The sequence below is a fragment of the Dipodomys spectabilis genome, unplaced genomic scaffold, assembly GCF_019054845.1.
Source record: "Dipodomys spectabilis isolate Male_0828 unplaced genomic scaffold, ASM1905484v1 ptg000053l, whole genome shotgun sequence".
Classification (NCBI taxonomy): domain Eukaryota; kingdom Metazoa; phylum Chordata; class Mammalia; order Rodentia; family Heteromyidae; genus Dipodomys; species Dipodomys spectabilis.
Window position 1 is genome coordinate 12,372,109 of NW_024870730.1, and position 25,778 is coordinate 12,397,886.

Below are 25,778 nucleotides of genomic sequence, written 5' to 3' on the forward strand. Positions count from 1 at the left end.
TGAGTGCAACACATACGTGTTAAAGTTTAACAGAAATTTTGAAGAAAGGGGAAGCAGGGAGAACATCTGAAATGTGCCGGCAGGAGGCAGAGGTGTAGCTAAGTAGAATAGTCCTTAACAGTTGACTGGACAGATAATACTTAAGCAAAGACTTGAAGCAGGACAGACCCTGCACCATCACTTTTAAATCCCAAGACAGTCTCAGGAGGCAGATTTTCTCTTTATTTCATATATATGGAGATTCAAGAGAACTTAAATAAGCTGCCCGTAAAAATTACCTAGCCCTAGAGCTTGGCAGGATAGAAGTATCTCAGTTTAGGGAGCCCTTTGGATTAGCTGTTAGGGGTTAAAATGCAGCTTTATAACCTTGTACTGTTGCCCTCAACTTGTACAATTTAAGATCTATTATAATTGCAAGACACAGGAATTTGGCTGGGGTGTTTGAAGTAGCCAGGCAGTGCTAACAGCAGGAAACATCAGTGTGACAAAGAGGCAAGCCATTGTACATCTGGGAATGAAAAGTGAGTGGCAAGAGTGGCCACAAATAGCATGGTAGAAAAAAAAAAGTCCTGATTCTGATGGCCACTATATGTTGAATGAGTAAATTAATGAATTGGTGAGCAAAGCATGTAGTTTTTGATCTTTATAACTGTATGAGGCAGATACTCTTTATCATATATCTTTGTACAGATTGGGAAACAGGCAACCAAAAGCTAAGTGTCTCCTGGGAGTCTGGAAGCTAGTGATTGAAAATGAGGTGGCCTGACTCCAATCTACATTCACCATTGCCCTCTACCGTATCTGCATACTTTTACGTATGCTGTATGTAGTGAATGCTTCTTGCATTCCAGAAGTTGTCCTAAGTCTCTTACTCAGCTGGATTCAGATGAAGAATCCTAACAGAGAGCTCTCCTGGTTTGTCAGGTGAAATCATAGACACCCTCCAGTGCAGGCAGGCTGTCCCCAGAACCTAGCGCTTCACCACCCACCATACTACCTCTAGTGATTAAAGAGGACTCTGCTTTGAACAAATGTGACAGAGAGGAAACAGGGAAAACCTGTCACAAGAAGGTGGAATAGATATGCAAAGGAAGTATTTTTAACAAATAACAAGGGAAAGAATCTTTTTAGGAAATGTTTTTAAATGAAGGTCAATACAAGTTCCCCATCTGCCAGGTGCCTTAGTTCACATAAGAGAGAAATAAATCAGGATTAAGTGTTCTTACTGTATGTAAGAATATGTATTTTTGGTATAATTATGTGTCAAATTAGCCCAGGGATAGTGAAAATAATCACCAATACAAACAGAGTATTTATTCTTGCCAAAAATTTCTCAGCAAGAGCGCTCAGCTCCTACATTGACCTTCAGCCTACATTGACCTTCACTGTCTTTGTGGGCTGTTGTAGAAGGCAGGCTGTCATAATACCATGGTTGAAGTTTCCAGAAGCATGAGGTCCCACACATTGTCCCAGCACTGTCTCATAAGTCTTGGACAAAAACTAAGCAAATTAGCCTTTCTGCAAGTTTAAGCAGGACAATTGGGTAAATAAAAAAATAAGCATTCTTCATGCCATCCAGCTTTGCCTCAAATATGAGAAATTCTCAATATGGACAGTATTATAAATGTTTGTTATAATATTCAAATTTTTTCTGCTCATGGTAGTTTTGAGCTGAGAATGTAGCTCAGTGATAGAGCAGCTGCCTAGATTCATGAGGCTTGGGTTTAATCCACAGTACCACAAAGACAAGGCAAGATGAGATGGGGTGGGGCGGGGTGGGACAAAAATTATTTTAATTTGTGGCATATTTATTCTAAAACACCCTGTACTGGATGGGTGAGGCTGGGAGAAAGAGAGATCAGGGAGAATGATGAACATTGACCACGATGCATTTATTCATAAATTGATATGTTGAATTGAAACCACTTTGTACAACTACTTAAAGATAATTTTTTAAACACATAGTTCTATAAAAGGAGTAACCCAAATACTTCATTGCTTCATATTTTTTAATTTATGTGCTGGTCCTAGGGCTTGAAGTTTGGGCCTAGGTACTGTCCATGAGCATTTTTGCTCTAAGCTAATGCTCTACCACTTGACCACAGGTCCACCTCCAGAGTTTTTGGAAGTTAATTGGAGATAATAGTCTCATGGACTTTCCTGTCTTGACTGGCTTTGAACCACGATTCTCAAATCTCAGTCTCCTGAGTAGCTAGCATTACAGGTGTGAGCCACCAGCACCCTCACTTCATTTAATCTTTATAACCATTTGGAAGATGGAAAACCCAAGTTATCTAATGTATCCAAGTTGGACAGCTAGGAAGTAGGAGAGATGGTTTCAAAGGATAAAGTCCTCTAATTAGGGGTGGAAAGAGAAATAGGAAGTGGAAACTTGGTAGAGTCAACAAAGTGCCAAGTAGCTCTGCCTGTCCAGGGCATCTCTGGGCTTCTCTGCTACCAAAGGGCCTTGTTACCCTAGATCATGGCAGAGACAGATATTTTCTGCCCTGTGGCTGTGCAACTTGGAGTTTTTATAACAAGTATGTTAAAAAAAATCTCTTCCTGGTATACTTCACTTTATCCAATCCTGTTGTATCAGGTAAACAGTGTGTGAGAGGGCTGGTAATGGAGGCAGGTAAGACCATTTGGATCTTAAACAGGATGCTTAACATCCTGATGCCTTTGTGTTCCTGCCTTTTGGTGATAATATTCATCACTCTACAAAGCTGCCAAGGACAGGACAAGGACTCGGAAAGTTCTCTTACCTCTTTGCTGACTTTCTGACTTTCCCCAGTCTCTCAGGAGAACCTTTCACCTGTGTGTTAAGTTCTCCCCCTGCATTTGACCTTCTGTACAGTGACAGATGATCCTGGCCATTTTATTACCTGGTGTAAGCTTTAACAACCTTCCAACCCATGGTCTTACCCTCATGGTGTAACCATTTTAAATGGGGGAAATGGGAATAAGAGTGCCAAGACTTCTGTAGCAATTCACAAAACTCATACTACCTAAGTGACCTGGAACCAGATGTAGTAGTCTATCCTGATTAGACACTGCCTGCTTTTGGTGCTGGGTTTTGATTTTCTTAGTTACCAGATGAGGCTGCCAGTGTTTTAACCCCATCTCTGCCAGCTTGCACCCCTACAGAAATATGTGGCAGGGCAGAGTCTTGTTTTCTTCAAGACCCTGACATTTACAAAAAAAAAAAAAGTTTTCTTTTATCAAAAAACCTTTCTGGGAAGACTGTATTTCTACCCACTCTAGTAACTCACTTCTATTTCCTTTCCTTGCATGCCCCCTGAGGCAGGAATTGAAAGAGATTGCAAAAATGGATAGCTGCCTAGCTGAAGACACTTTTTGTATTTGTCTCATTTGGGGGGGTGGGGACGGAGAGGGGGTTACTAGATTTGAACTCATTGTAAATAGATACTTTATCGCTTGAGATATGCCCCAGCCCTTTTTTTTTTGTTATTTTTCAGAGAGGGCCTTATGTATTTGCTCTAGGCCAGCCCAAATCATAACCCTCCTCTCTGTTTCCTACAAATCTGGAATTACAGATGTGAGTCACCCAGGCCTGGCTTGTTGGTGGAAATAGAATCTCACTTTTTGCCTGGATGGGGGTCAAGCCTTGATCCTCTTGATCTTCACCCCCCAAATATGTGGAATTATAGATGTGAGCCACTACACCTAATCCTAAATATTCTTTACATGCAGGCTGACCTGTATGTCAAAAGTGTGTCTAGAAGTGACCCTTTATCCCGAGAAGTTAGACTTGGTAACCTGGCCTGTAGCACCACAACTGCTGGTCAGTTGAATATACCTGTGGCAGGTTACACATATTAGTACCTATCAGTAGTCACTAATTCATGTTAGGAACACAATATTACTGATACTGTCTTTTGAATTTCTCTGAAAACCCCAATCCAGCATTGTCACTGAGCAGATGATTAAATTTTTGACAATAATTACTAGGGGAAAAAATTTTTTGAACCTATACCTAGGCATCGGGGCATACACCTGTCATCCTTAGTGACACAGGGAAGCAAAAGTAGAGAGACCACAGCTCAGGCTGGCCTGAGCATGAAATGAGACCCTACCTCAAAAATAACTAATGCAAAAAGGGGCTGGGACCTGTAGCTCAAATGGTAGAGCACTAGCCTAGCAAGCAGGAGAAAAAAAAGAAAACCTTTGGAAATTAATTTGAGGGACAAAAGAATCTTCAATAATAGCATTGAGGTGGTCTTTTCTTTCTTCTATTCTCTTTCCTGTCCCTCCCTTCTTCCTTCTCTCTCCCCTCTTCTTCCTTACCCCAGCAGATGTGAAGACCACTAATTGCTAATTGACACTAATTACTAATTGACAGTAATGCTAAAGTGGGAATTAAATAGACCTGCTGTCTTCCCCTGTTTTCTGCATTTGACTGTTGTCCTTTCTTAGTCTTTGACCCTCTGTTGTGAGTTTTGACTTGGTTCTTTTCAAAGACAGAATAATTTCTGTCAGGTTCTGGGAAGTCCCCTGCTACCTGATAATGAAGTTCTGGGGAGAAATTGTGAGCCCAGACAAGCTGAGCTGAGTGTTGGAATGTGTCTTGGGTACCAGTCTGCAGGGCCTTCTACGAAAATCTAAACTGATCCATTGAGTCATCCTGTGGTTTGACTCAGATGCTGTAAGGCTGACTTTGCCTGTCCCTTCTCTGCAATGATTTCCCCATGGAGAAGGGCCTCTGATAGAATCCAGGCACGCATGAGATTGCTCTGAGTCAAATGGATCTTTTATTCTTTGGGTATTAACCCTTATCTCTTAGTTTCCCATCCCTGCATTTTCCCTGAAGTAACCTTAATGAAGTAAACAGGCTCTGCCACCCTCATTTACCCTCCTGATCACTCTACACAATTTCTCCTCACATTAGCAGTGCAAAACTCTAGGGTAATACGTCTCTGGCTAGAGGGAAAGGAAGGGTACACTGGAAAAAGATATTCCATTCCTATACTTTGATAAAGGAAAATGCAGAAAAGAAATGACTTTCCTCTGTCCTCTAACTCCTAATAGGCAAGAAGAAAATGCTAATGTGATGCAGAGATTGATGTATGAGGGAGTGAATATAAATGGAGAAGGTATCTATAAAGAAGTAACACTACAGACAAACCAGAAGTGACAACACAGGAAAGAAAATTTGCCAAGAGGAAGAAATGATTTGTCCCAAAAGAGATACGGGTGTTCGCTATTCCCTTAGTTAGAGAGTCACCACAAAAGAACTATGCAATGTTGAAATGTAGACTCAAGGAGGGTAGCCAGTCACAAAGCTACTTGTCCTAATCTGTCCGCTCCCAGGTTGGCTCTCCCATCTTCCTTGCCCAACTCCTACACCAGCCACCACTAAAAGTGATCAAATTTTGGATACACACCAACCACTACCAAGAGCAATTGCAGGTGGGACAGCCTCCCATGGTGTAAGATGGTGTCCAAGAGACCTTGTCCTGCACAACAGAGCACTCTAGAGGGCAGTGAGGGCAAAACAAAAGTTGTTCACTACCGGTGGACACTGTGAACCACCAGTAAGATAGGAAAATTGGCTTTTGGTTCTTCCTTTGGGTTCACTTTTATTTGAGAGGGGCTATTCACACTATTATGGGATGGCTCATTCTCTCATTATCCCCTCAAATATTTACTTCATGGCATTTTTCTCCCTCTAGCCAGCTATACCTTTTTCAGTATCCCTGCCAGAAAGAAAACTCCATACGTTTCAGGAATTATAGTTAGAAAAGCTTATGTAGTTTCTGTAGTTAAAATTAGACCTAGAAGTACCCTGGAAGTCACCAGTTTCTTCCTATTACAAATGAGGAAATATAAGCATGGAGAGGAAGTTGTTTTGCCAAGAAAGAAGAAAACAAAAGGTCTCAAAGTAGCTTTCTGTGAAGCAAAATCTAGACTTATTTCCCACCACCTCCCAAGAAGGCATTCTAATTGGAAACCTATACTTGCAGCATAGAAGTAGTTGGATTTGGTGACCTTTAAGAATCCTTTGTGAGTGTGTGTGTGTGTGTGTGTGTGTGTGTGTGTGTGTGTGTGTGTGTGTGTCTGTGTGTTTGCTGATACTACGGCTTGAACTTGGCACCTGGGTGCTCTGCCTTAGCTTTTTCACTCAAGGATGATGCTCTAACACTTGAGCCACAGCTCCACTCTCAGCTTTTTTGTTGGTTATTTGGAGATAAGTGTCTTTCCTGCCAGGGCTAGCTTAGAACTGTGATCTTCAGATCTTAGTTTATTATGCTGAGTAGCTAATAGAGGTGTGAGTCACTGACACCCAGCTAAAGATCATTTTAATCATTGATTAGAGGCTATAAGGCACATGTGTTTTCATTTCAAATCCAAAGTCTATCCCACCTAAAAGTCTACCATAACAGCTGGGTATGATAGCATAGGCCTGTAATCCATGCTAGGAAGAAGGCAGAAGTAGGAGGATTGTGGACTGAGGCTGATCCAAGGAAAAAGCACAAGTCCCTACCTGAAACATAAAGTAATGTACAAAAGGGTTGGAGATCATGGCTCAATTGGTAAAGACTTGCCTAGCAATCGCAAGTCCCAGAGTTCAAATTCAGGGTGTACTGCAACTCAGGTGTTGTACTGCAACACAAAAACAAAGCACAAAAACCTGCAGTAGTTTCTATATAAACTCTCAAATTGTTGACCCCTTTCATGTGATCTTTAATTTGGGGGAATCTGGGTTTTGTTATCATAAACTACACTGTCGATACAGAAAACTAAACAAATAGGTAACTTGACATCAAAGTAGCCTGCCACCTGTGCCAAGCAGCATATTGAGACAGCAACTCCGAGGCCCGTTAGTGCCCCTTTTCAATGGCACCTCTCTTCCCCAAAGAGCATCTGTATCCTCAGCTTGGTCTTTATGATTTTTCCAGCTTTGAATGTTGTTACTAATTGCCACACTGGATGACTCAAACAACAAATATTCATTTTTCACAGTTCTAATGGTTGAAAATTGGAAACCAGGGTGCTAGCAGGGTCAGGGCCTTATGAGGGCTCCTTGTGGCTTACCATCATCATCTTTTTAAGTCTTCACATGAAGACTTAAATGAAGTAGCATCTCTTATAAGGGTCCTAGTCCCATTCATGAGGGATCCCTTCAGGTTGTGGAAAGATAACCCCAAGTATTTAGTCCATACTACATATCCCTATGCATTTTAACATTTAGTTATTTTGCCCATTTCAAGCTTGATAATAGAATCTGATTGTGTATTATTATTATTGTTGTTGTCTTGCTTATGTAAATTAGAATTCAGCATAGATTTCTGATATTTCACCCATGTTATAACATATAGCTCTAATCTGCTTTATATTATTGTGTGCAAATATAGGAACACTGTATACTTGGTGTATGTAGGCATTCTGCTACTGATGGACATTATGTCATTACCAGTGGGAGTCATTCTGAATAATGCAGCTATTAACATTCCTAGAGAGTTCCTGTTACAAATGCATGCGAGTGTCTTTGGAGTATAATCTAGGAATAAGATCACTGGATCACACTGCCTGCAAGGCTTCAACTTTACTAAATCGTGCCAGGCTGTTTACAATAGAGATTGAAACAATTATCAATAGACAAGAATTTCTAATTGGGTGCCAATGTCTTATATATGTAACCCTATTTACTTAGGAGGCAGAAATTAGGAGAAATATGACTGGAGGCCAGCCAAGTCATAAAGTCTCATTCACCCTATAGCTGGGAACAATGGTATACACCTATCATCTCAGCTACATGTGAGATCAGAAAGATTAAGATTCCTCTTCAGCCTGGGAAGAAAGCTTCAAGAGATCCCAAGTCAGCAGGAAAAGCTAGACATTGTGTTATGCCTATCATACTAACTACAGCAGGGAGCATAAATACAAAGATGGAGATTCAGGCTGGCTTAGCCCAAAAAAAATGAGACCCTATCTGAAAAATAAGGAGAAAAAAATGGGCTGGAATCATAGCTTAAGTGACAGCACCTGTCTAGTAAGTATGACACCCTCAGTATTCAAACTCCAATGCCACCAAAAATAATAACAATAATAATTTCTATTGGTTTACCTCTTCACAAATAGTGGTGTCAAACATTCTAATTATTTCCAAGGTAGTTTTTTTTATTGCTTTCAGCTCAATACAGATAGTATGCTACCAACATTCTGGTATTTCCTCCAGCTCCACTTCTGTAACAGACCCGGCCTCTCCACTCATTTATCTTTAAGACAAGAAAACAGTACTAGTTGGTCTCACTTCTTTCATACTACACATTTTAGAATTCAGGGTTATTTTTCATTCTGGTTTATTTAAAAAATAAATGAAACTCATATCCATGGATAATTTGCAAGAAAAATGTTATACTTGTCCACTTTATTTTTTTTGGTGTTTTTGTTCCACTGTGCAGTAAAAACTATTGTCATTAATTATGTTCATAAGTTTTGAACTTCGTTCTATGAGGTCAAGGAAAATGGAAGTTTCTACGGAAGTAAGAGAAACATTCAGGGCTATTAAGGTTTGGGTGATGCAATTGCAAGTGCTTTCTCCTAACCAGGGCCCTAAATTTCAGTTCCCTTGGCACTCACTAGAGCACTGCAGATGGAATGTTTGAGTAAATAAAGCATACAAACGTTTTAGCTGCTCCATGTCAGGCCCAGACTCCAGCTATCCAAAGCATTAGCGACATTAAGTGACAAGCACTGTGGTTTTCCATTAGGAAATACTGAAATTGTATTGCTTTCCACGTTAAGTAAGTTTTTGAGTCTTGATGTGGTGAAAAAAGGTTTCCAATCCCAGAATAATAACAAGGTAATTTTAAAAGCACTGTGATAACTTTCTAGAGACTTGATAACTTTCTTTTCTTTAAAAAAGAAAAACTAACCCTTACAGATTTATAGTAAACAACTTTAAAAAAAATAAAGAATTCTTGATAAAAGCAGAAATTTACTCAGCAATTACTAAATCATTTCATGTTTGATTCAAGGGAGTGTTTACTTAATGCATAGTTCTGAGAGCAATGGGGTAGGAACATGAAGTGAATGGTTTATAATTTGTTCTTTTACATCCCCCTCCGAGACACAGTCATTTCTTTCCATCTGAAACATTCTAGACATGACAGGTTGTCTGTAAAATTTAACTTTTTGTGAATTGTAGCTTTTCAGATTTCCCACTGTGGATTTTTTTTAAACTTTTTGCATTGTACTTTTACCATTAGAACTTACTCTTCAACATTTTAACTTCTGAATGTGACCTAGTAATGAATGAAAAATTGACTGCATTGATTAATACTGTGCTTGTGATTGATAGGAGTTCAGGGCTGTGGAACATTTTGAGGGATGAACATACTCTGACAAAATAATAGTAGTTAACTTTTACTGTTGAACCACAGGAGGAGATGATAGAAGTATGTGAGTATGCACATGTGCAGCTGGGGTTTCTTGGCTACAAAAAGAAGAGTGATTTCCAGCCAAAACTCAAATCAGAACCTTTGGAAAGCTTGCTTACAATTTGATTTCAGTTAATGTCTACATACTTTAACACATTGTCTAATGCTTAGAGTAAAGCCTGGCTGTCAGACTCGTACATGCTATTCTGGGCTCTGTTAGTTACTATGCTGTAAAGTATTTCATTCTTAGATCCCCTGAATCTCACTAAAGAGTTCAGGATTTCCTGCACTAGGAGAGAGAATGTAGTTTAATTAATATTAGTAGGGCCAGTAAAAATATGAGAGAGGAGAAAGTGAGAATGAAAGGGGTGACACTGGTCAAGATATATCCGTAAACTGCTTTGTTGCATGCCAGGCAACTCCTTTGTATACTTAAAGATGGTTTAAAAAAACAAAAAAATAAGCGAAGAATTACAAGACACTATGTTGAAAATGAACTTTACAAAGAAAGTTTATAAAGTCAAGAGAAAGAAAAGTTAATGGGATATCATGCAAGGATAGGAGAGGCAGAATACTATTTAGCATTGGCCAATCAATGAAAAAATAAAATCCAAACAGATTGGAGGGAGTTAAGGGGAAAACAGCAGTGATAATAAGAGGGTGGAAAAAGCTGAAGAACTGGCACCTCCCATTGTGTTTGAAGAGGGCCCACAGGGACTGAGTCGTCACTCAATAAGAGGCAACAGAAAGGGAAAGGCCTAGAGGAAAAAAATGATATGGGAAGGGAGAAAGAATTATCCAAGAATAACATAACAAAATCCAGAAAAATCCCCAGAAGTCCAAGTCTAGCAACAGCTTCATAATAATTATAGACTTCAGGTTTTAACTATTTGATGAACAGAAATAATATTGTTTAAATTGTCTGAAAGGCTTAACTCAAAGGATAGACATTCATGTTTAGATAACAATCAGTTTGGACTTGACCAACTTGGGCTTCTATATATAGCCACAACTCCTTTATTTTCCCAAACCTGACCTCTTGGCAGACGGTGGACTCTGTCTACAAGACCCACAGCTGTTGAACTTGGGAATATCCCAGTTGCTGGTGATCTAATCTGATTGTAGAATCATTACTACTGATGGCTGTTGCAGCTGACTGAGGGAGCGACCTCACTCAGACTTCAGTGGAGCCTCAGTGGACAGTGGAATGTGGTCTCCTTGCCTCAACCATGGTTTCCAGAGCAAGCTTTGAGGCTTTAGACTAAAGCGGCTAACAGCCTTTGCTGTACATTTTGTGCCAAATATTCTCCTAGGTTTGGATCCTCATTTCCTAAAGGAAAACTTAAAGGGTTTGTGCCCTGCCCCAAAGGGAATACTGTGACCCATCCAGGCAGACTTTTCTAACATACAACTTATACAGAGAAAGGTTGAATTCCAATTTTTCCTCTCCCAAAAGGTGTTGGTATCTTTGTATATTGCCCACCTTATTTGCTGTTACTGGATCTGCAGGGACAGATTCATTAAGGCATATAACATTGACAACAATCGGAAAGAAGGTTGCTAATCTTTTGCCCCATACTATTCATTTTACAAACATGGGAGCAAGCCCAAAGTTAGGCAGTTTGTCCAAATTCACCAAACTGGCTAGTGCCACATCTGAAGCACAATTCCTAAGACCCTCTTCCCACCACTCCTTGCTTTCATGTCTTTTTTTTAATATTTAATCACATGTTTTACTCACTTTATGACTTTGTATTCTTTGTATCAAACTTCTGCTTGGTATAGATGCATTGATGTGCATTACCTGTAAATAAAATGGACAAAATGAGATGTCATTTACAAACCTCCTAATTCTAATGTTTTCTTTTGTTTTTTTGTGTACAGCTAGTTCTACCAGCACAATTTTTTTATTGTGAAAATCTGTACATAGGGGTTACAATTACATGGGCAAGGTAATGAGTACATTTCTTATCAAGCATTGTTGCCTCCTCCTTTGTTTCCCCTTACTATCCCTTCCCATCTCCCCCACACACACACCCCGCCCCCCTCCCACACCAAAGTTGTAAAGTTCGTTTTTCAACTTAACATCTTGTACATCACATTGTTGCAATGGGTCCACCTGAATCTCTATTTAAACAATTTGTTTTTTCCCTTCCCCTCCCCAAATTATATCAACATCAAATACAGTGAAAACAGGGGTTATACCGTGGGGGAGGAACATACAAAGCAACAAAGAAATCATCTTATAAATATGTTAGAAACAATAACAAGAAAGAAAAGCATATCAGCTGTGTCCTAGAACCTTGCCTACATACAAGCAATTATGGTTTTGGTTTTGGTTTTGGTAGGTATTGGTACTGATGCTTGAACTCAGGGCTTACACACTGTCCTTTATTTTACTCAAGGCTAGCACTCTACCACTTGAGCTACTTTTGGCTTTTGGTGAAGATTAAAGTCTCATGGGCTTCCCTGCCCAGGCTGGCTTTGAACAAGGATCCTCAGATCTCAACCTCCTGAGTAGCTAAGATAATAGGTATTAGCTACTCATACACAGCTTTGATAATGATTTTCAAAGCTCAATAAAATTTTAAGAATAGTTGGGAAATGGAATATGGTTAAAAATAGTAATTTGAGAATTAAGAATGGAGAAAACAAATCAGAATTGAAACCCTGTGTGGGAGATTAGAAAATCCTGAGAACAAGACTAATAAGAAAGAATAAAAAAATGTTTGTCTTCTTTTTTTTTATTGTGAGAATACTGTACAGAGGAGTTACAATTACATGGGCAAGATAATGAGTACATTTCTTATCAAGCATTGGTTCCTCCTCTTTGTTTCCCCTTCTCATCCCTTCCCATATTCCCCCCACCTCCCCCCACCTATCCTCCCCCCCCACCACCAAAGTTGTAAAGTTCGTTTTTCGACATAATGACTTGTACATCTCATTGTTGCAATGGGTCCACCTGTATCCCTAGTTAAATGATTTGTTTTTGCCCTTCCCCTCCACAAATTATACCAACATCATATACAGTGAAAGCAGGGGTTATACCGTGGGGGAGGGACATACAAAGCAACATAAATATGTTAGAAACAATTGCATGAAAGAAAAAAAACATTTGAATAATTATCTTAGGGTTCATTCCCCTAACATCAACTTATCTGACCTTTTCTGCAACCCAGATACCCCTCAGTAGATGAATGGATCAAGAAAATATGGTATATATACACAATGGAATTCTGTGCCTCCATCAGAAAGAATAACACTAAACAAAGGAGGAGGCTGCAATGCTTGATAAGAAATGTACTCATTATCTTGCCCATGTAATTGTAACCCCTCTGTACAGTATGTTCACAAAAAATTAAAATTAAAATTAAAAAAAGAGAAACTTCTCTGAAGAGGAAAGGATGGCCAATAGAGACATGAAGAAATGCGTAACCTCTCTAGCCATAAAAGAAATGCAAATCAAAACAACATTGAGATACCACCTCACTCCAGTCAGAATGGCTGTAATCAAGAACTCTAATAACAACAGATGCTGATGGGGATGTGGACAGAAGGGAACCTTACTGCATTGTTGGTGGGAGTGTAAACTTATTCAACCACTTTGGAAAGCAGTATGGAGGTTCTCAAAAGACTCCACATAGAGCTCCCCTATGACCCAGCAATCCCACTTTTGGGCATTTACCCAAATGTTTACAAACAAGACCACACTAAAGCTACCAGCACGACTATGTTTATTACAGCATTATTTACCATAGCTAAGATATGGAACCAACCCAGATGCCCCTCAGTAGATGAATGGATCAAGAAAATGTGGTATATATACACAATGGAATTCTATGCCTCCATCAGAAAGAATGACCCATTTGTTAGGAAATGGAAAGACTTGGAAAGACTTACATTAAGTGAAGTAAGCCAGGCCCAAAGAAACTTAGGTCCCATGGTTTCCCTTATTTGCAATAACTAGTATATATCTGAGACAAGCAGAAATGGTCTGATAAGTTGATGTTAGGAAATGAACCCTAAGATATGTATTCAAATAGTTTTTTTTTTCTTTCAGGTGATTGTTTCTAAAACATTTCTAAGATGATTTCTTTGTTGTTTTGTATGTCCCTCCCCTACGTTATAACCCCTGCTTTCACTGTATTTGAGGATGGTATAATTTGTGGAGGGGAAGGGGAAAAACAAATCGTTTAAATAGGGATACAGGTGGATCCATTGCAACAATGAGATGTACAAGTGGTTATGTGGAAAAATGAACTTTATAACTTTGGTGGGGGGGAGGATTTGGCGGGGGGTGGGAAGGGATGGGAAGGGGAAACAAAGGAGGAGTCTACAATGATTGATAAGAAATGTACTCATTATTTTGCCCATCTAATTATAACCCCTCTGTGTACAGTATTTTCACAATAAAAAAATAAAAATAAAAGCTTATAAAAAAAAAGAAGAAAGAAAGCATTGCCCCATTTGCTAGGAAATGGAAAGACTTGGAAAAAAATTATATTAAGTGAAGTAAGCCAGGCCCAAAGAAACATAGGTCCCATGGTTTCCCTTATTGGCAATAACTAGTATTTGTCTTCTTACTAGATATCAAGGTATTTAGTGACAGTTTTCTGGTCATAAACCAGCTGACCTTGGCCTTACTCCAAGGTTTCAGGTCACTTTAACTGACTTGTGTCATTTTAGAGTGCTGTGCTATTCTGATTTTGTTTTTAAGTAAATCTGATTAACAAACCTCATAAATACCTCATCATTTATTTAAATACCAAATATCTAATAATTTTCATTCACAGAAAATTTTCCAATTACATACTGCAGAATACCATTTGTAGCAGAATAAAGTTTATACTGTGTGGTTACAATTGTGATAAATCGTGGTTTGAAAAGTGCTCAGTCTAGTCATAGTATAAAGTATAAATACATACAGGTGCCTGTGGGCTCATACCTGTAATTCTAGCTACTCGGGGCTGAGATCTGAAGACCAAGACTGGGCAGACAAATCCCAGTGACTATCTCTAGTTAACCATCAAAAAGCCAAAAATGGATGAAAGGCTCAAATGACAAAGAATCAGCCTTGAGTGGAAAAAGCTAATTAAGAACATGAGGCACTGAGTTCAAGCTGCAGTACCAGCACAAAAGGAGGAGGAAGAGGAGAATAAGGGGAAGAAGGGAGGGGAGGGGGGGAAATGGAGGTAGAGAGAGAGAGAGAAAGAAAGACAGCAGGTTGGAATACAGGACTTTTACTCTCAAGCAAGATGGAAAAACAGGTATTATACCCCCCACCTGAAACACCTGTAAAACAAGATATATGGAGTGATGCTTTACAAGATATTGGAAACCATGCAGCAAAGGACAGTAATCTGCCATAAACAGAAAATAAGCTGAGCCCAGACTACCACTTAAGAGAGTTTCCAGAAGATGGCCCTGAAAGGAAGAACAAAAGAATTCCCTAAGCTGGGAGGAAATTTGAAGAGAGGGCAGGGAAGAGGGGCCTGTGCATATCCAGAGCCCAGAGGCTGCATCCAGTTACCCTCCAACATTCTGCAGAATACTAATGTGCATATGTACATGAGGAAATGTCTCAAGAATGGAAGGACCCACTTGAAACAGCCAGAACTTACAGCCACAGAGGACTGGGAATAACACCTGCTCCTACCAACCAAACTAGAAAACCCCTACTTCAGAAGACATTGGGTAAAATACTGGAAAGTGTCTCAACTCAGTGGCTAGGAATAATGAGCATAAGCTACCTGCTGCTCTTCTCAAATGTAAAACCTGAAAAGTTCATAATCTATCCAAATTCCTCAACTGTGCCTTGGAACAAAGCTCAAGGTTATATATAGTAACATGAAAATATCTGTCATCCAACAAAATTAAATCCTAAAATATTCATGATGTCTGGCATCCAAAGATGTCCAGTTGTGTAAAAAAAAAGAAAGTAAGAAAAATATAACTATAAAGCCAAATAATCAAAACTGAGCCAGAACTGATACAGGTGTTAGAATTAACACAGACATTGAAATAATTATTTTAAGTTTATTCTAGATGTTGAGAAAGGTTGATAGACTTGAGCAGAGATGTGAAATGTTTTAAAAGACCACATTACACTTTTTGAGATGAGGATCACAGTATCTAAGATAAAGATTACACCAGAATGGATTAATGGCATGTTAGATATTATGAAAGAAAAGTTTAGTGAACTTGAGAGCCTAACAACAGAAATCACTTTTTTAATCAACAGAGCATCTTGTGAACTGTGGGGCAACTTCATATGGTCTAAAATAATGTAACTGAACTTGTTTGAGAACAGTGAAGGAGACAGAAAAAGGATGTGGCAAAAATATTCAAAGAAATTATAGTTGAAATTTTTCCAAATTTGGTGAAAACTATACACCCACAGATCCAAGACACACACACAAAAAAAAAAAATTAAGGAAACCACATGAAGGCACATCACAATCAAATTGCTTTAAAAAAAAAAAAAAACAACTTCAGAAAATCTTAAAAGCAACAAAGGGGGGAAAAACATTGAATACAGAAGAACAAAGACAAGGATGACAGATAGACAGCTATCTCTCTCATGTTTTCTCTCTCCCCTCTCCCTTCTACTCCTCCTCCCTCCCCTCTCTCCTCGCCCCTCATCTCCCCTCTCTTCCCTTTCTCTCCTTTCTCTGCTGTCATTCCTTTCTCTCCCCTCTTTCTCTGTTTGTAAGGCAGGATCTTGCTTTGGTACCCAGGATCTTGCTTTGATCTCAAATTTGTGATTCTCAGGCTCCTGAGTAGTTGTGAATATGGGCATGTACCACCACACCCTCCTCTATTTAAATCTCTTTAAAAGATAATTGGTGGGTTGGAGTCATAGCTCAAGTGACAGAGTGATAGCCATAAATAGGAAAGATGAGAGAGAGCACAAAGTTATGAATTCAAACCCTGGTACCAGCACAAAAAGAGACAAAAACAACTATGTGACTGTCTCAATAGTTGCAGAAAAGTCCAACATCCATTCTTAATTTTAAACTGAAAAGAATACCAGGCTTTGTGGTAGATATGCCAGTAATCTTAGCACCCAGAAAACAGAGGAAGGAGAGTTATGAGTTCAAGGCTCTGTTCAAAGGAAAACCCCAAACAAAACAATACCAAAACTTCCCAATAATAGAAACAAACTAATTTAACTCAGTGCAAGTATTTATGAAACATGTATTGCTAATACTATGCAAATGGTAAAAGATTCCATAGTTTCTCCTTAAAATCAGGAAGCTAAAGATTTTTGCTCTCATCACATCTATTCAACAGTCTACTGGAAATTCTAGCCAACCCTGTCCAGCAAGAAAAAGACATAAATCATTCAGAGTAGAAAAATTATAAAATGCCTTTATAGACAACATAATCTTCAATGTACAAAATTTATAGAACATTCCAATAAAAAAGCTGTGGAAGCCATGTGCCAATGGCACACACCTTAATCTGATCTACTTAGAAGGCTGAGAATAGAAGGATCACTGTTCAAAGGAAATTAAAGCAGAAAAGTTCACCAGACTCCTTCTGAACCCATAGCTGAGTACAGTGGCACATACCTATCATCTTAAACTATGTGGGAGACTGAAATTGGGAGAATCATAATTCCAGGCTAGCCCAGGAAGAAAAGTTCCAAGAGACTACCTATCCCTGGAAAAAAATTGGATGCAATGGGTGTGCTTATCATCCAGGAAACCTGAAAATAAGCAAATCTCAGACCAGGAAGATCTTATCTTTAAAAACAATAGTGAATCTAGGCCTTGATGGCTTACACTACTAACTGCTTAGTAGACTAAGGCCTGAGGATTGAGGTCCTAAACGAACCTGGGAAGACAAATCCAAGATACTTTTATCTCTAGTGAACCAGCAAAATGCTGGAAGTAGAGGTGTGACTGAAATGGTAGAATACCAACCATGAGTGAAAATGCCAATTGTCTCACACACACACACACACACACACACACACTAAAAATAACAACACGCAGCAAAAGAGGGCCAGAAGCATGGCTAGGTGTCAGAGCACCTGCCTGGCAAATGCAAGGTCCTGAGTTCAAACCCCAATACCATTAGAAAATAAAGGTGGGAAACCTAATAAGCAAATTATGCCAAGTTTCAGGATACTACATCAATCCCAAAATCACTTGCAGGGCTGGGCACCAGTGGGTGATGCCTAGTTACTCAAGAAGCTGAGACCTGATGATCATAGTTGAAAGCCAGCGCAAGCAGGAAAGTATGTGAGACTCTCATCTCTAGTAACCACTAAAAAACCAGAAGTAGAGCTGTGGCTCAGCCAATAGGGTATTAAAAAAACACCTAAAAGACAGTGTTCATTATATATATATATATATATATATATGTGTGTGTGTGATTATATATATATATTATATATAAATAATTATATATAATATATATATGTGATTTTATATATATATATTATATATAAATAATTATATATATAATATATATATTCACATTTTCTTGATCCATTCATCTAATGAAGGGCATCTGGGTTGGTTCCATAGCTTAGCTATGGTAAATAATGCTGCAGTAAACATAGTTGTGCTGGTAGCTTTAGTATGGTCTTGTTTGTGATCCCAAAAGTGGGATTGCTGGGTCATAGGGGAGCTCTATGTGGAGTCTTTTGAGGAACCTCCATACTGCTTTCCAAAATGGTTGAACAAGTTTACACTCCCACCAACAATGCAGTAGGGTTCCCATCTGGCCACATCCTCTCCAGCATCTGTTGCATTAGAGTTCTTGATTATAGCCATTCTACCTGGGGTTAGTGGAATCTCAATGTTGTTTTGATTGGCATTTCTTTTATGGCTAGAAAAGTTGAGTATTTCTTCATGTGTCTATTGGCCATTCTTATTTCCTCTTCAGAGAAGTTTCTCTTTAAGTCGTTAGCCCACTTATTTATCCGGGAATTCTATGCCTCCATCAGAAAGAATAACATTGCCCCATTTGTTAGGAAATGGAAAGACTTGGAAAAAATTATATTAAGTGAAGTAAGCCAGGCCCAAAGAAACATAGGTCCCATGGTTTCCCTTATTTGCAATAACTGTTATATATGTCTGGGACAAGCAGAAAAGGTCATATAAGATTATGTTAAGTGAAATGAACCCCAAGATAGGGACACAAGTGGGTTTTTTTTTCCTTTTTTGCTATTGTTTCTAACATATTTATAAGGTACCATGTGTTTTTTTGTTGTTGCTTTGTATGTCCCTCCCCCTCGGTATAACTCCTGTTTTCACTGTATTTGATGTTGGTATAATTTCGGGAGGGGAAGGGAAAAAACAAAATGTTTAAATACAGATACAGGTGGACCCATTGCAACAATGAGATGTACAAGACACTATGTTGAAAAACAAACTTTACAATTTAGGCCAGGGAGGTGGGGAGGGAGTGTAGCTGTTGAGGTGGAAGGGAAGGGATGGCAGGGGACATACAAAGGAGGAGGCAACAATGCTCGATAAGAAATGTACTCATTACCTTGCTCATGTACCTATAACCCTCTGTACAATATTTTCACAATAAAAAAATTATTTTTTTTAAAAAGTGCCCAAACCCTCAGTTCAAGCCTCAGTATTAGGAGGGGCGGGAAATCATTTTCGGGGACTAGGGATATAGCTCAGTGGAGTGCTTTCCTAGGAAAATATATGCAAGTATATGCAGGATCTGAATTTAATCCCTGCAAACACACACACACACAAACATTTGCATTTATGTTAGCAATGAAAACTTAGCAACTGAACTTTTAAAATAGTGCCACTTAACAATGGCCTTGAATATATTAATATTTAGGCATAAATCCGACAGAAGACATATAGTATATATACACTACTCCAAAGTATTGCTGGAAAAGATTAAAAATAAGCTAAATAAATGATACTATTCTGATGGGCCAAAAGATTCAATATCATTTAGATGAAAAGTCTTCCTATATGATTGATGGATGCAGAAAAAATCCTAGTGAAAATCCCAGAACACGATCTTATAAAAATTAGCAAGCTAATTTTACAATGTATATAAAAGTGCAATGGATCAAAATAACTTTGAAAAAGAGCAAATCAAGGCATTGTAATACTGGCATAAAGATAGATAGGTTGGTAAATGGAAAAGACACAGTCCATAAATAGATCTACATACACAGACAATGAATATCTGATAAAGGCAACCCAACAAAGAGTTTTTAACAGCTGTGCTGGAGCAAGTGAACATTCACCTGATATTTACCTCAATCCATACCTTGTAACACATGAAAAAAAAAATAGATGCAAAATTGCCCAGACCCCAAATGTAAGAACTTAAAAAAAAAACTTCTTGCATGAAATCACTGCACCCTTTCCAATCTTTGCAAGTTAGACAAAGACCACTTTTAATATGATTTGGGTTCAAACCCAGACTGGGCTGGAAAGCCCCTAAAACTCTTATCTCCAGTTAACTACCAAAGCTAGAAATAAAGCTGTGGCTCAAGTGATAGAGTAGTAGCCTTGAGCACAAAAGCTCAAGGACAGTGCCCAGGTCCTGAATTCAAGCTCCAAGACAGCACCATAAAAAAATCCAGCATCATCAGGGATTAGAGAAAATAAAACTGACAGGAGAGCTAGAAGTGTGGCTCAAGTGGTAGAACATCACCCAAGTAAGTATTAGTGAGCTTGAGGTACTGAGATCAACACCTAGTATCAGAAAAAAAAAAATCACCTTTAAAACCACAAGAAGATATCATAGTAAACCTATCAGAGTGGCCAAAGTTAGAAAGATAAGCAATACCAAATGTTGGCAAGGATGTGAAAAAACTGGAACTCCCAGACACTGCTAGGGAAAATGTTAAGTGGTACAACCACCTTAGAAAACAATGGCGGTTTCTTTAAAACCTAAACTTACACAATCAGCTCCATCCAAAAGAATATATGAATGCATATGTTCATATAAAGTCTTACACTAATATTTGCCACACCTTTATTTGTAATAGCCAAAAGTTGAAAAAAAAACTAAATATTTACAAATAGACAACCAGATTTTTTAATTGTACTATATCACTATAATAGCACACAGATAGGTAATATAAAAGCAAACTTTTGATACATTCAAGGACATGAGTGAATGGAAAATTAATGATGCTAAGCAAAAGAATCCAACCTGAGAATTTGTTGTCTCATGCATATAATCCTAGCTACTGGGAACTCTGAAATCTAAGGATAGGTGTTCCAATCCAACCTAGACAGAAAAGTCTGTGAGACTCTTATCTCCAGTTAGCCACCAAAAAGCCGAAAATGGAGCTGTGGCTCAAGTGATGGCGCATCAGCCTTGAGAGAAAAGGGGAAGGGGCAACACTAGGCTCTATGTCTAAGCGCTAGTACTGACACACATGCATATGTACACACACAGAATTAAGGCAAAGGGCTTACTACTGGAATTACTATTACTGATAAACATTACTGACAACCACATCATATAAATTAATTATAAATAATACATTTTAAAATACCTCAAAGGACACATTTTAAAGCCAAGAAGACTTTTGTTAATCCTCACTCAGCTGGGCACTGGTGACTCACACCTTTAATTCTGGCTACTCAGGAGACTGAGATGTGAGGATCATGATTTGAAGCACAAGTCAGTGAAACTTTTTATCTCCAATAAATTTCCAAAAAGCTAGAAGTGGAGTTGTGGTTCAAGTAGCAGAGCACTATACCTAAGCAAAGTAGCTCAGAGATAGTGCCCTGGCCCTGAGTTTAAACCCCAGGACCAGCATGAAAAAAATAAAAAAGTAATATTTACTTGAAATACATCTTACCGTTATTGATATAAACATATATATATATATATATATATATATATATATATATATAAAGTCTGCTGAGGTAGTGACAATACAATCCCACTCCTGAGAACTAGTGACAGTCTGGTTGTGTTTTGTCTTGAAGTGGAAGAGGGTAGATATAATAGAAGGATGTGTCCACTCTTTGGTACCATTGTTTCATTCATTTGTTAAATCACACATTGTGATTAGATACTTCCTTGCCTTGGCATCTTAGACATATTTCAATTTAGGAACTTCTGTGTTTTGCATTAAAACAGCATTTCAAATACTTGAAAAACCACTCCTTTCCTCTGTTAGTGCTTAAAGCTTACTGTTCCTATGTGAATGTTCCATTCCAGCTTCCTGAAAACTACCAAGTTTTAATGCACAGATGTGTTGCACATATTTATAAGAGCAGCACAAAAGCAACTAAGTAACTAATGATCAGTAGGGAGTAGGAGAGAAGAGAAATAGACTGTGGGCAGTAGGGGGAGTGAGGGTATATATAGCTGGGGGAGAATGAAGAAGATTGAACACTATCAAAATAGACTATTTGCAACTATGAAAACAGAACAAGGATATCCGTTGGAAATTCTATTTCTAGGGGAAGGGTGCAGGGAATGTGTTGGAGGGGATAAAATTGTTTGAAATATAGTGTTAACATGTATCAAGATGTAATAATGAGATCCCCTCTCCCTATATAAATGACACAAGCCAAAAATATTAATAAAAACAAAGTACAGATGTGTTTGAAATATCTGCAGTGTTCCATTAACATCTGGCTTTGTTATCATGTGAGAAAAGAATGCCATGAGTGTAAGAGATAAAAGTCAACCATAGAATTTGGACTCCAGATGTATTTTCTGACCTCATTGTGCTACCCAAGCATGAACATGCAGATTAGTGAGATCTGGGAACCATGATGACATCCCCCTCACCTTTCTGTCACTCTCATGATGGTTGTAACTCAGTCTCTCTCTCTCTCTCTCTCTCTCTCTCTCTCTCTCTCTCTCTCTCTCTCTCTCTCTCTCTCTCTCTCTCTCTCCTTCAGGGTGTGAACGGCATGTCTGTGGATGAGAAGCCTGACTCCCCCATGTACGTGTATGAGTCCACAGTCCACTGCACCAACATCCTCCTGGGCCTCAATGACCAGCGGAAAAAGGACATTCTCTGTGACGTGACTTTGATCGTGGAGAGGAAGGAGTTCCGAGCCCATCGGGCCGTGCTGGCTGCGTGCAGTGAATACTTCTGGCAGGCTCTGGTTGGACAGACAAAAAATGACTTGGTGGTCAGCTTGCCTGAAGAGGTACAGTGACTTGATTTGCTGGTGTGGTTCTCAAAGGAGGTTCTTGTATTATTAAAAAAAAAAAAAAAAAACTAGCTGCATATGAGGTAAAAGGTATATTCTGTGCTCCATCGATGTCCAAGTCACCCATACTTCGGTTTGTGGCCTAGAGAGTTTCTATTTGATACACTTGAAGTCTCAGAGGGATGAATATGAACAGAGCATGTTTCTTTAGGGGAACTGAGCCTCTGGGGCTCAGTCACTCATAGTTTCTAGTTCACTTCAACTTCCGGATTTGAGTTGTTTGGTACCATCCTGAATGTGGGATCTGAATCAGTGAATCAGTGCTATGAGTTCGCTCTTTCAAATGGTGTGAAGATTGCTAGGTTTCCCTTGAGAATAAAGAATGAAAGCCTTCTCATTGCCTTCCTCACTTGGGCAAAAGATAAAGCACCAATAATTCTTGTCCTTATTATGAGATTTTAAGTGGTGTAAACTTTTTCATCATTGATGAAAATACCCTATTCAGGTTTCCTAAATACTTCAGTGAATCCAGTCATTTTGCTACTCTTAGGGACTTGAGTAGCAGGACCTGCTCTGTCCAGAGATGATGTTCAGTTGTATGGTTTGAGCTACAGAATGTAGAGAATGGGTTTACAATGGAAAATTGTTAAGTTGGTCATCTTTTAGACTATGTATACAGTTGTTCTTTGGCATCCTGGTTTCCCTTACTTTCAGGACATTAAGGGCCATACTGAGCATCCTTGGCTTTGTGTTCAGGGCAGTTATTTCCTGTATCCTCTGGTACAGTGTGCAAGTAAAACACTAGAACCACCAGTAGCAGTTGTACAAGTTGTGTACTGCACAATTTTTGCAAATAGGCCTCAAGGTCGTCCACTTTCTCACTGAATAGTTTTTTACAGCAATATAAAAGAAAACTAAAGACCTAACACTTGGATGTGAGGTACTCATGATTATAACTACAGATGCTTTTGGAGACTTAGAAAAATAATACTAATGAATAAGTCAGGTTATATATAAGATGATAGGAAGTACTGGGGTGAGCACTTGCTCTATCAAGAAGTATCTGAATCTGAGATAAAACACAAATAATGGGCATGACTATACTTATGATTTCAATACTCAGGAGGCAGAGGCAAGAAAATCACAAGTTCAAGACTAGACTGGATTACATAGTGAGTTCACGGCCAATCTGGTCTGTTCAGAAAGATTAAACAATGTTTAGTAACTTGCCTAGCATGGCCAATGCCTTGAATTTGAACACCAGCACTAAAAACAAGCAAAAAGTGGCAAACAAGGTACACGAAATGGAGGGAGTCACCAGATTTCAGTCCCTTAGTAAGCAATGTCTACAATTACCTGTGAGGAGCAGAAGATAAAATGCTGGTTGCATAATCACTCAGTATTTCCACATTAGTTTTCTTTATATATATATACATATACATATATATATATGTACACACACACATACCACAAAACGCTCCATCAACACTTTTCATACCACTAGTGAATCAACAGCTAGAGAGACTTAAGAAGGAAGGGGATCAATCAGTGGCAGAAGACATAACTATGGTTGGGGTAAGGAGAGTAGCACTGCATGCCAGGTAACCTGAAAGACTGAGGAATGGCAGCTGAGGTGTGGCTGGGGATCTGAGCTCCATTTTCCCATCTTCATTAAGGTGGAGGACATACTTAACCATTTTATAGGTTGCCAGTAAATTTTCAGAGCCAGGCGCTGGTGGCTCACTCCTGTAATCCTAGCTACTCAGGAAGCTGAGATATGAGGATGGCAATTCAAAGCCAGCCCAGCAGGAAAGTCAATGAGACTCTTTATCTCGAATTAATCACCAAAAAACCGGAAGTGGCGCTGTGGCTCAAGTGATAGAGTGTTTACCTTGAGCTGAAGAGCTCAGGGACAGCACCCATGCCCAGAGTTCAAGCCCCATGACAAAAAAAAAAAAAAATTCAGCACACTGCCTGTCACATAGCAGGTATTTGTCATATAGCCCTTTCTTCTCTAAATGGGAGCAAAAATGTTTTCTTCCTTCTCTTTAACCTAGAATTCTCTAGAAATATTTGGAAAACTTACAGATACAACATAGTCTTGACAAAGAATGTAACCTTTACAGTTTATTATCTATTCCATGTTTTAAAACCATTTTATGTATTGTACTACTTTGCAAAAGAAATAGGTGACATTAATATACATATGCAAATGAAAATCATATTTTATGTAATTAGCCTTTCTTTAGTGGCTCTGTTAGCCCCATTCTTGGATCAGATCATGTCCCTTAAGCCTGGACTGGACCCTGTTCAGCACTGGAATCCTGACCTAGCCACTTTCTCTTGAGCCCCAGGTCTTACCTGTAAGAGCCCTAAAATTCTAGCATCCTTAAATCTGTTTCTCTCTCTCTCTTGCTTCCTCTCTCTTTCTCTCTCCAATTTGAGGCAGATCTCTCTCTTGTCTTCCCAAGACAAGAGAGAAAGAGGAAGGAAGGAAGGAAGCAGGAAGGAAGGAAGGAAAAGAAAAGAAATGAAGGAAAGAAAAGAAACCGAGCTAGAAGGACTGAGAAGCAAAGACATGTGTTGAGTCTTAACCACAAGGTGCAGTGTGGAACAGCCATGCAGCACTACAAGCAGCCAAGCACAGATGCCAATAAGATTATGGAGTCTTCTTGTCTGGAAGTTTTTATGGAAGCTATGAAAGCTGTTAATGTCTCTGGAATGGTTTAGGTCCAGTCTGTCAAGAAAGCAATCCAACAGGCATGATTATCTTTGGACAGTCCCTGTGATATGTAATGCTACAGCAAGTTTATAATATGGCAGCACAGGATGTCAATAGCACTCTGAGCTGGGTGCAATGGTAGCAGAGAGGGGAGAGTTCTAAGGGACACAGAGGGTGATCCTGGGAAGCAGTATGACCACAGTAAGAAGGGCAAAGCAGTCACCCAGCCCAGAGCACAGAGCAGTCCATTTTCTTCCCCATGATGCCAACTAACAAACCTTTGTGGGAGACACCGTGCTGCCTGAAAAAGAATAAAAGCAAATTTTAACAGCTAAAGAGCATTAGCCATAAGGGGCTGGGAATGCCTGGCCCTGAACCAGCTGCATGTGAGATATCAGACAAACCAATCAACTTCCTTGGACCTATGTATTCATTCAGAAAAACACATATCAAGGTCTGTTCTAGATGCGGTGTGAATTTTGCTTGTATAACAACTGGGGAGGAGGAGAAAGGAGAGATTAC

The 25,778-nt window shown here is 39.0% G+C and overlaps 1 protein-coding gene across 1 annotated transcript in view; it reads left to right on the forward strand.

Annotated features, from left to right (window-relative positions):
- Positions 1–25,778, forward strand: part of Bach2 (BTB domain and CNC homolog 2) — a 356,175-nt gene that overhangs the window by 263,559 nt on the left and 66,838 nt on the right. Inside the window, exon 5 of the mRNA XM_042679581.1 lies at positions 22,277–22,531. Within this exon, the coding sequence (XP_042535515.1) occupies positions 22,289–22,531 (243 nt within the window). The 5' untranslated portion in view covers positions 22,277–22,288. The remainder of the gene's footprint in view (positions 1–22,276; positions 22,532–25,778) is intronic.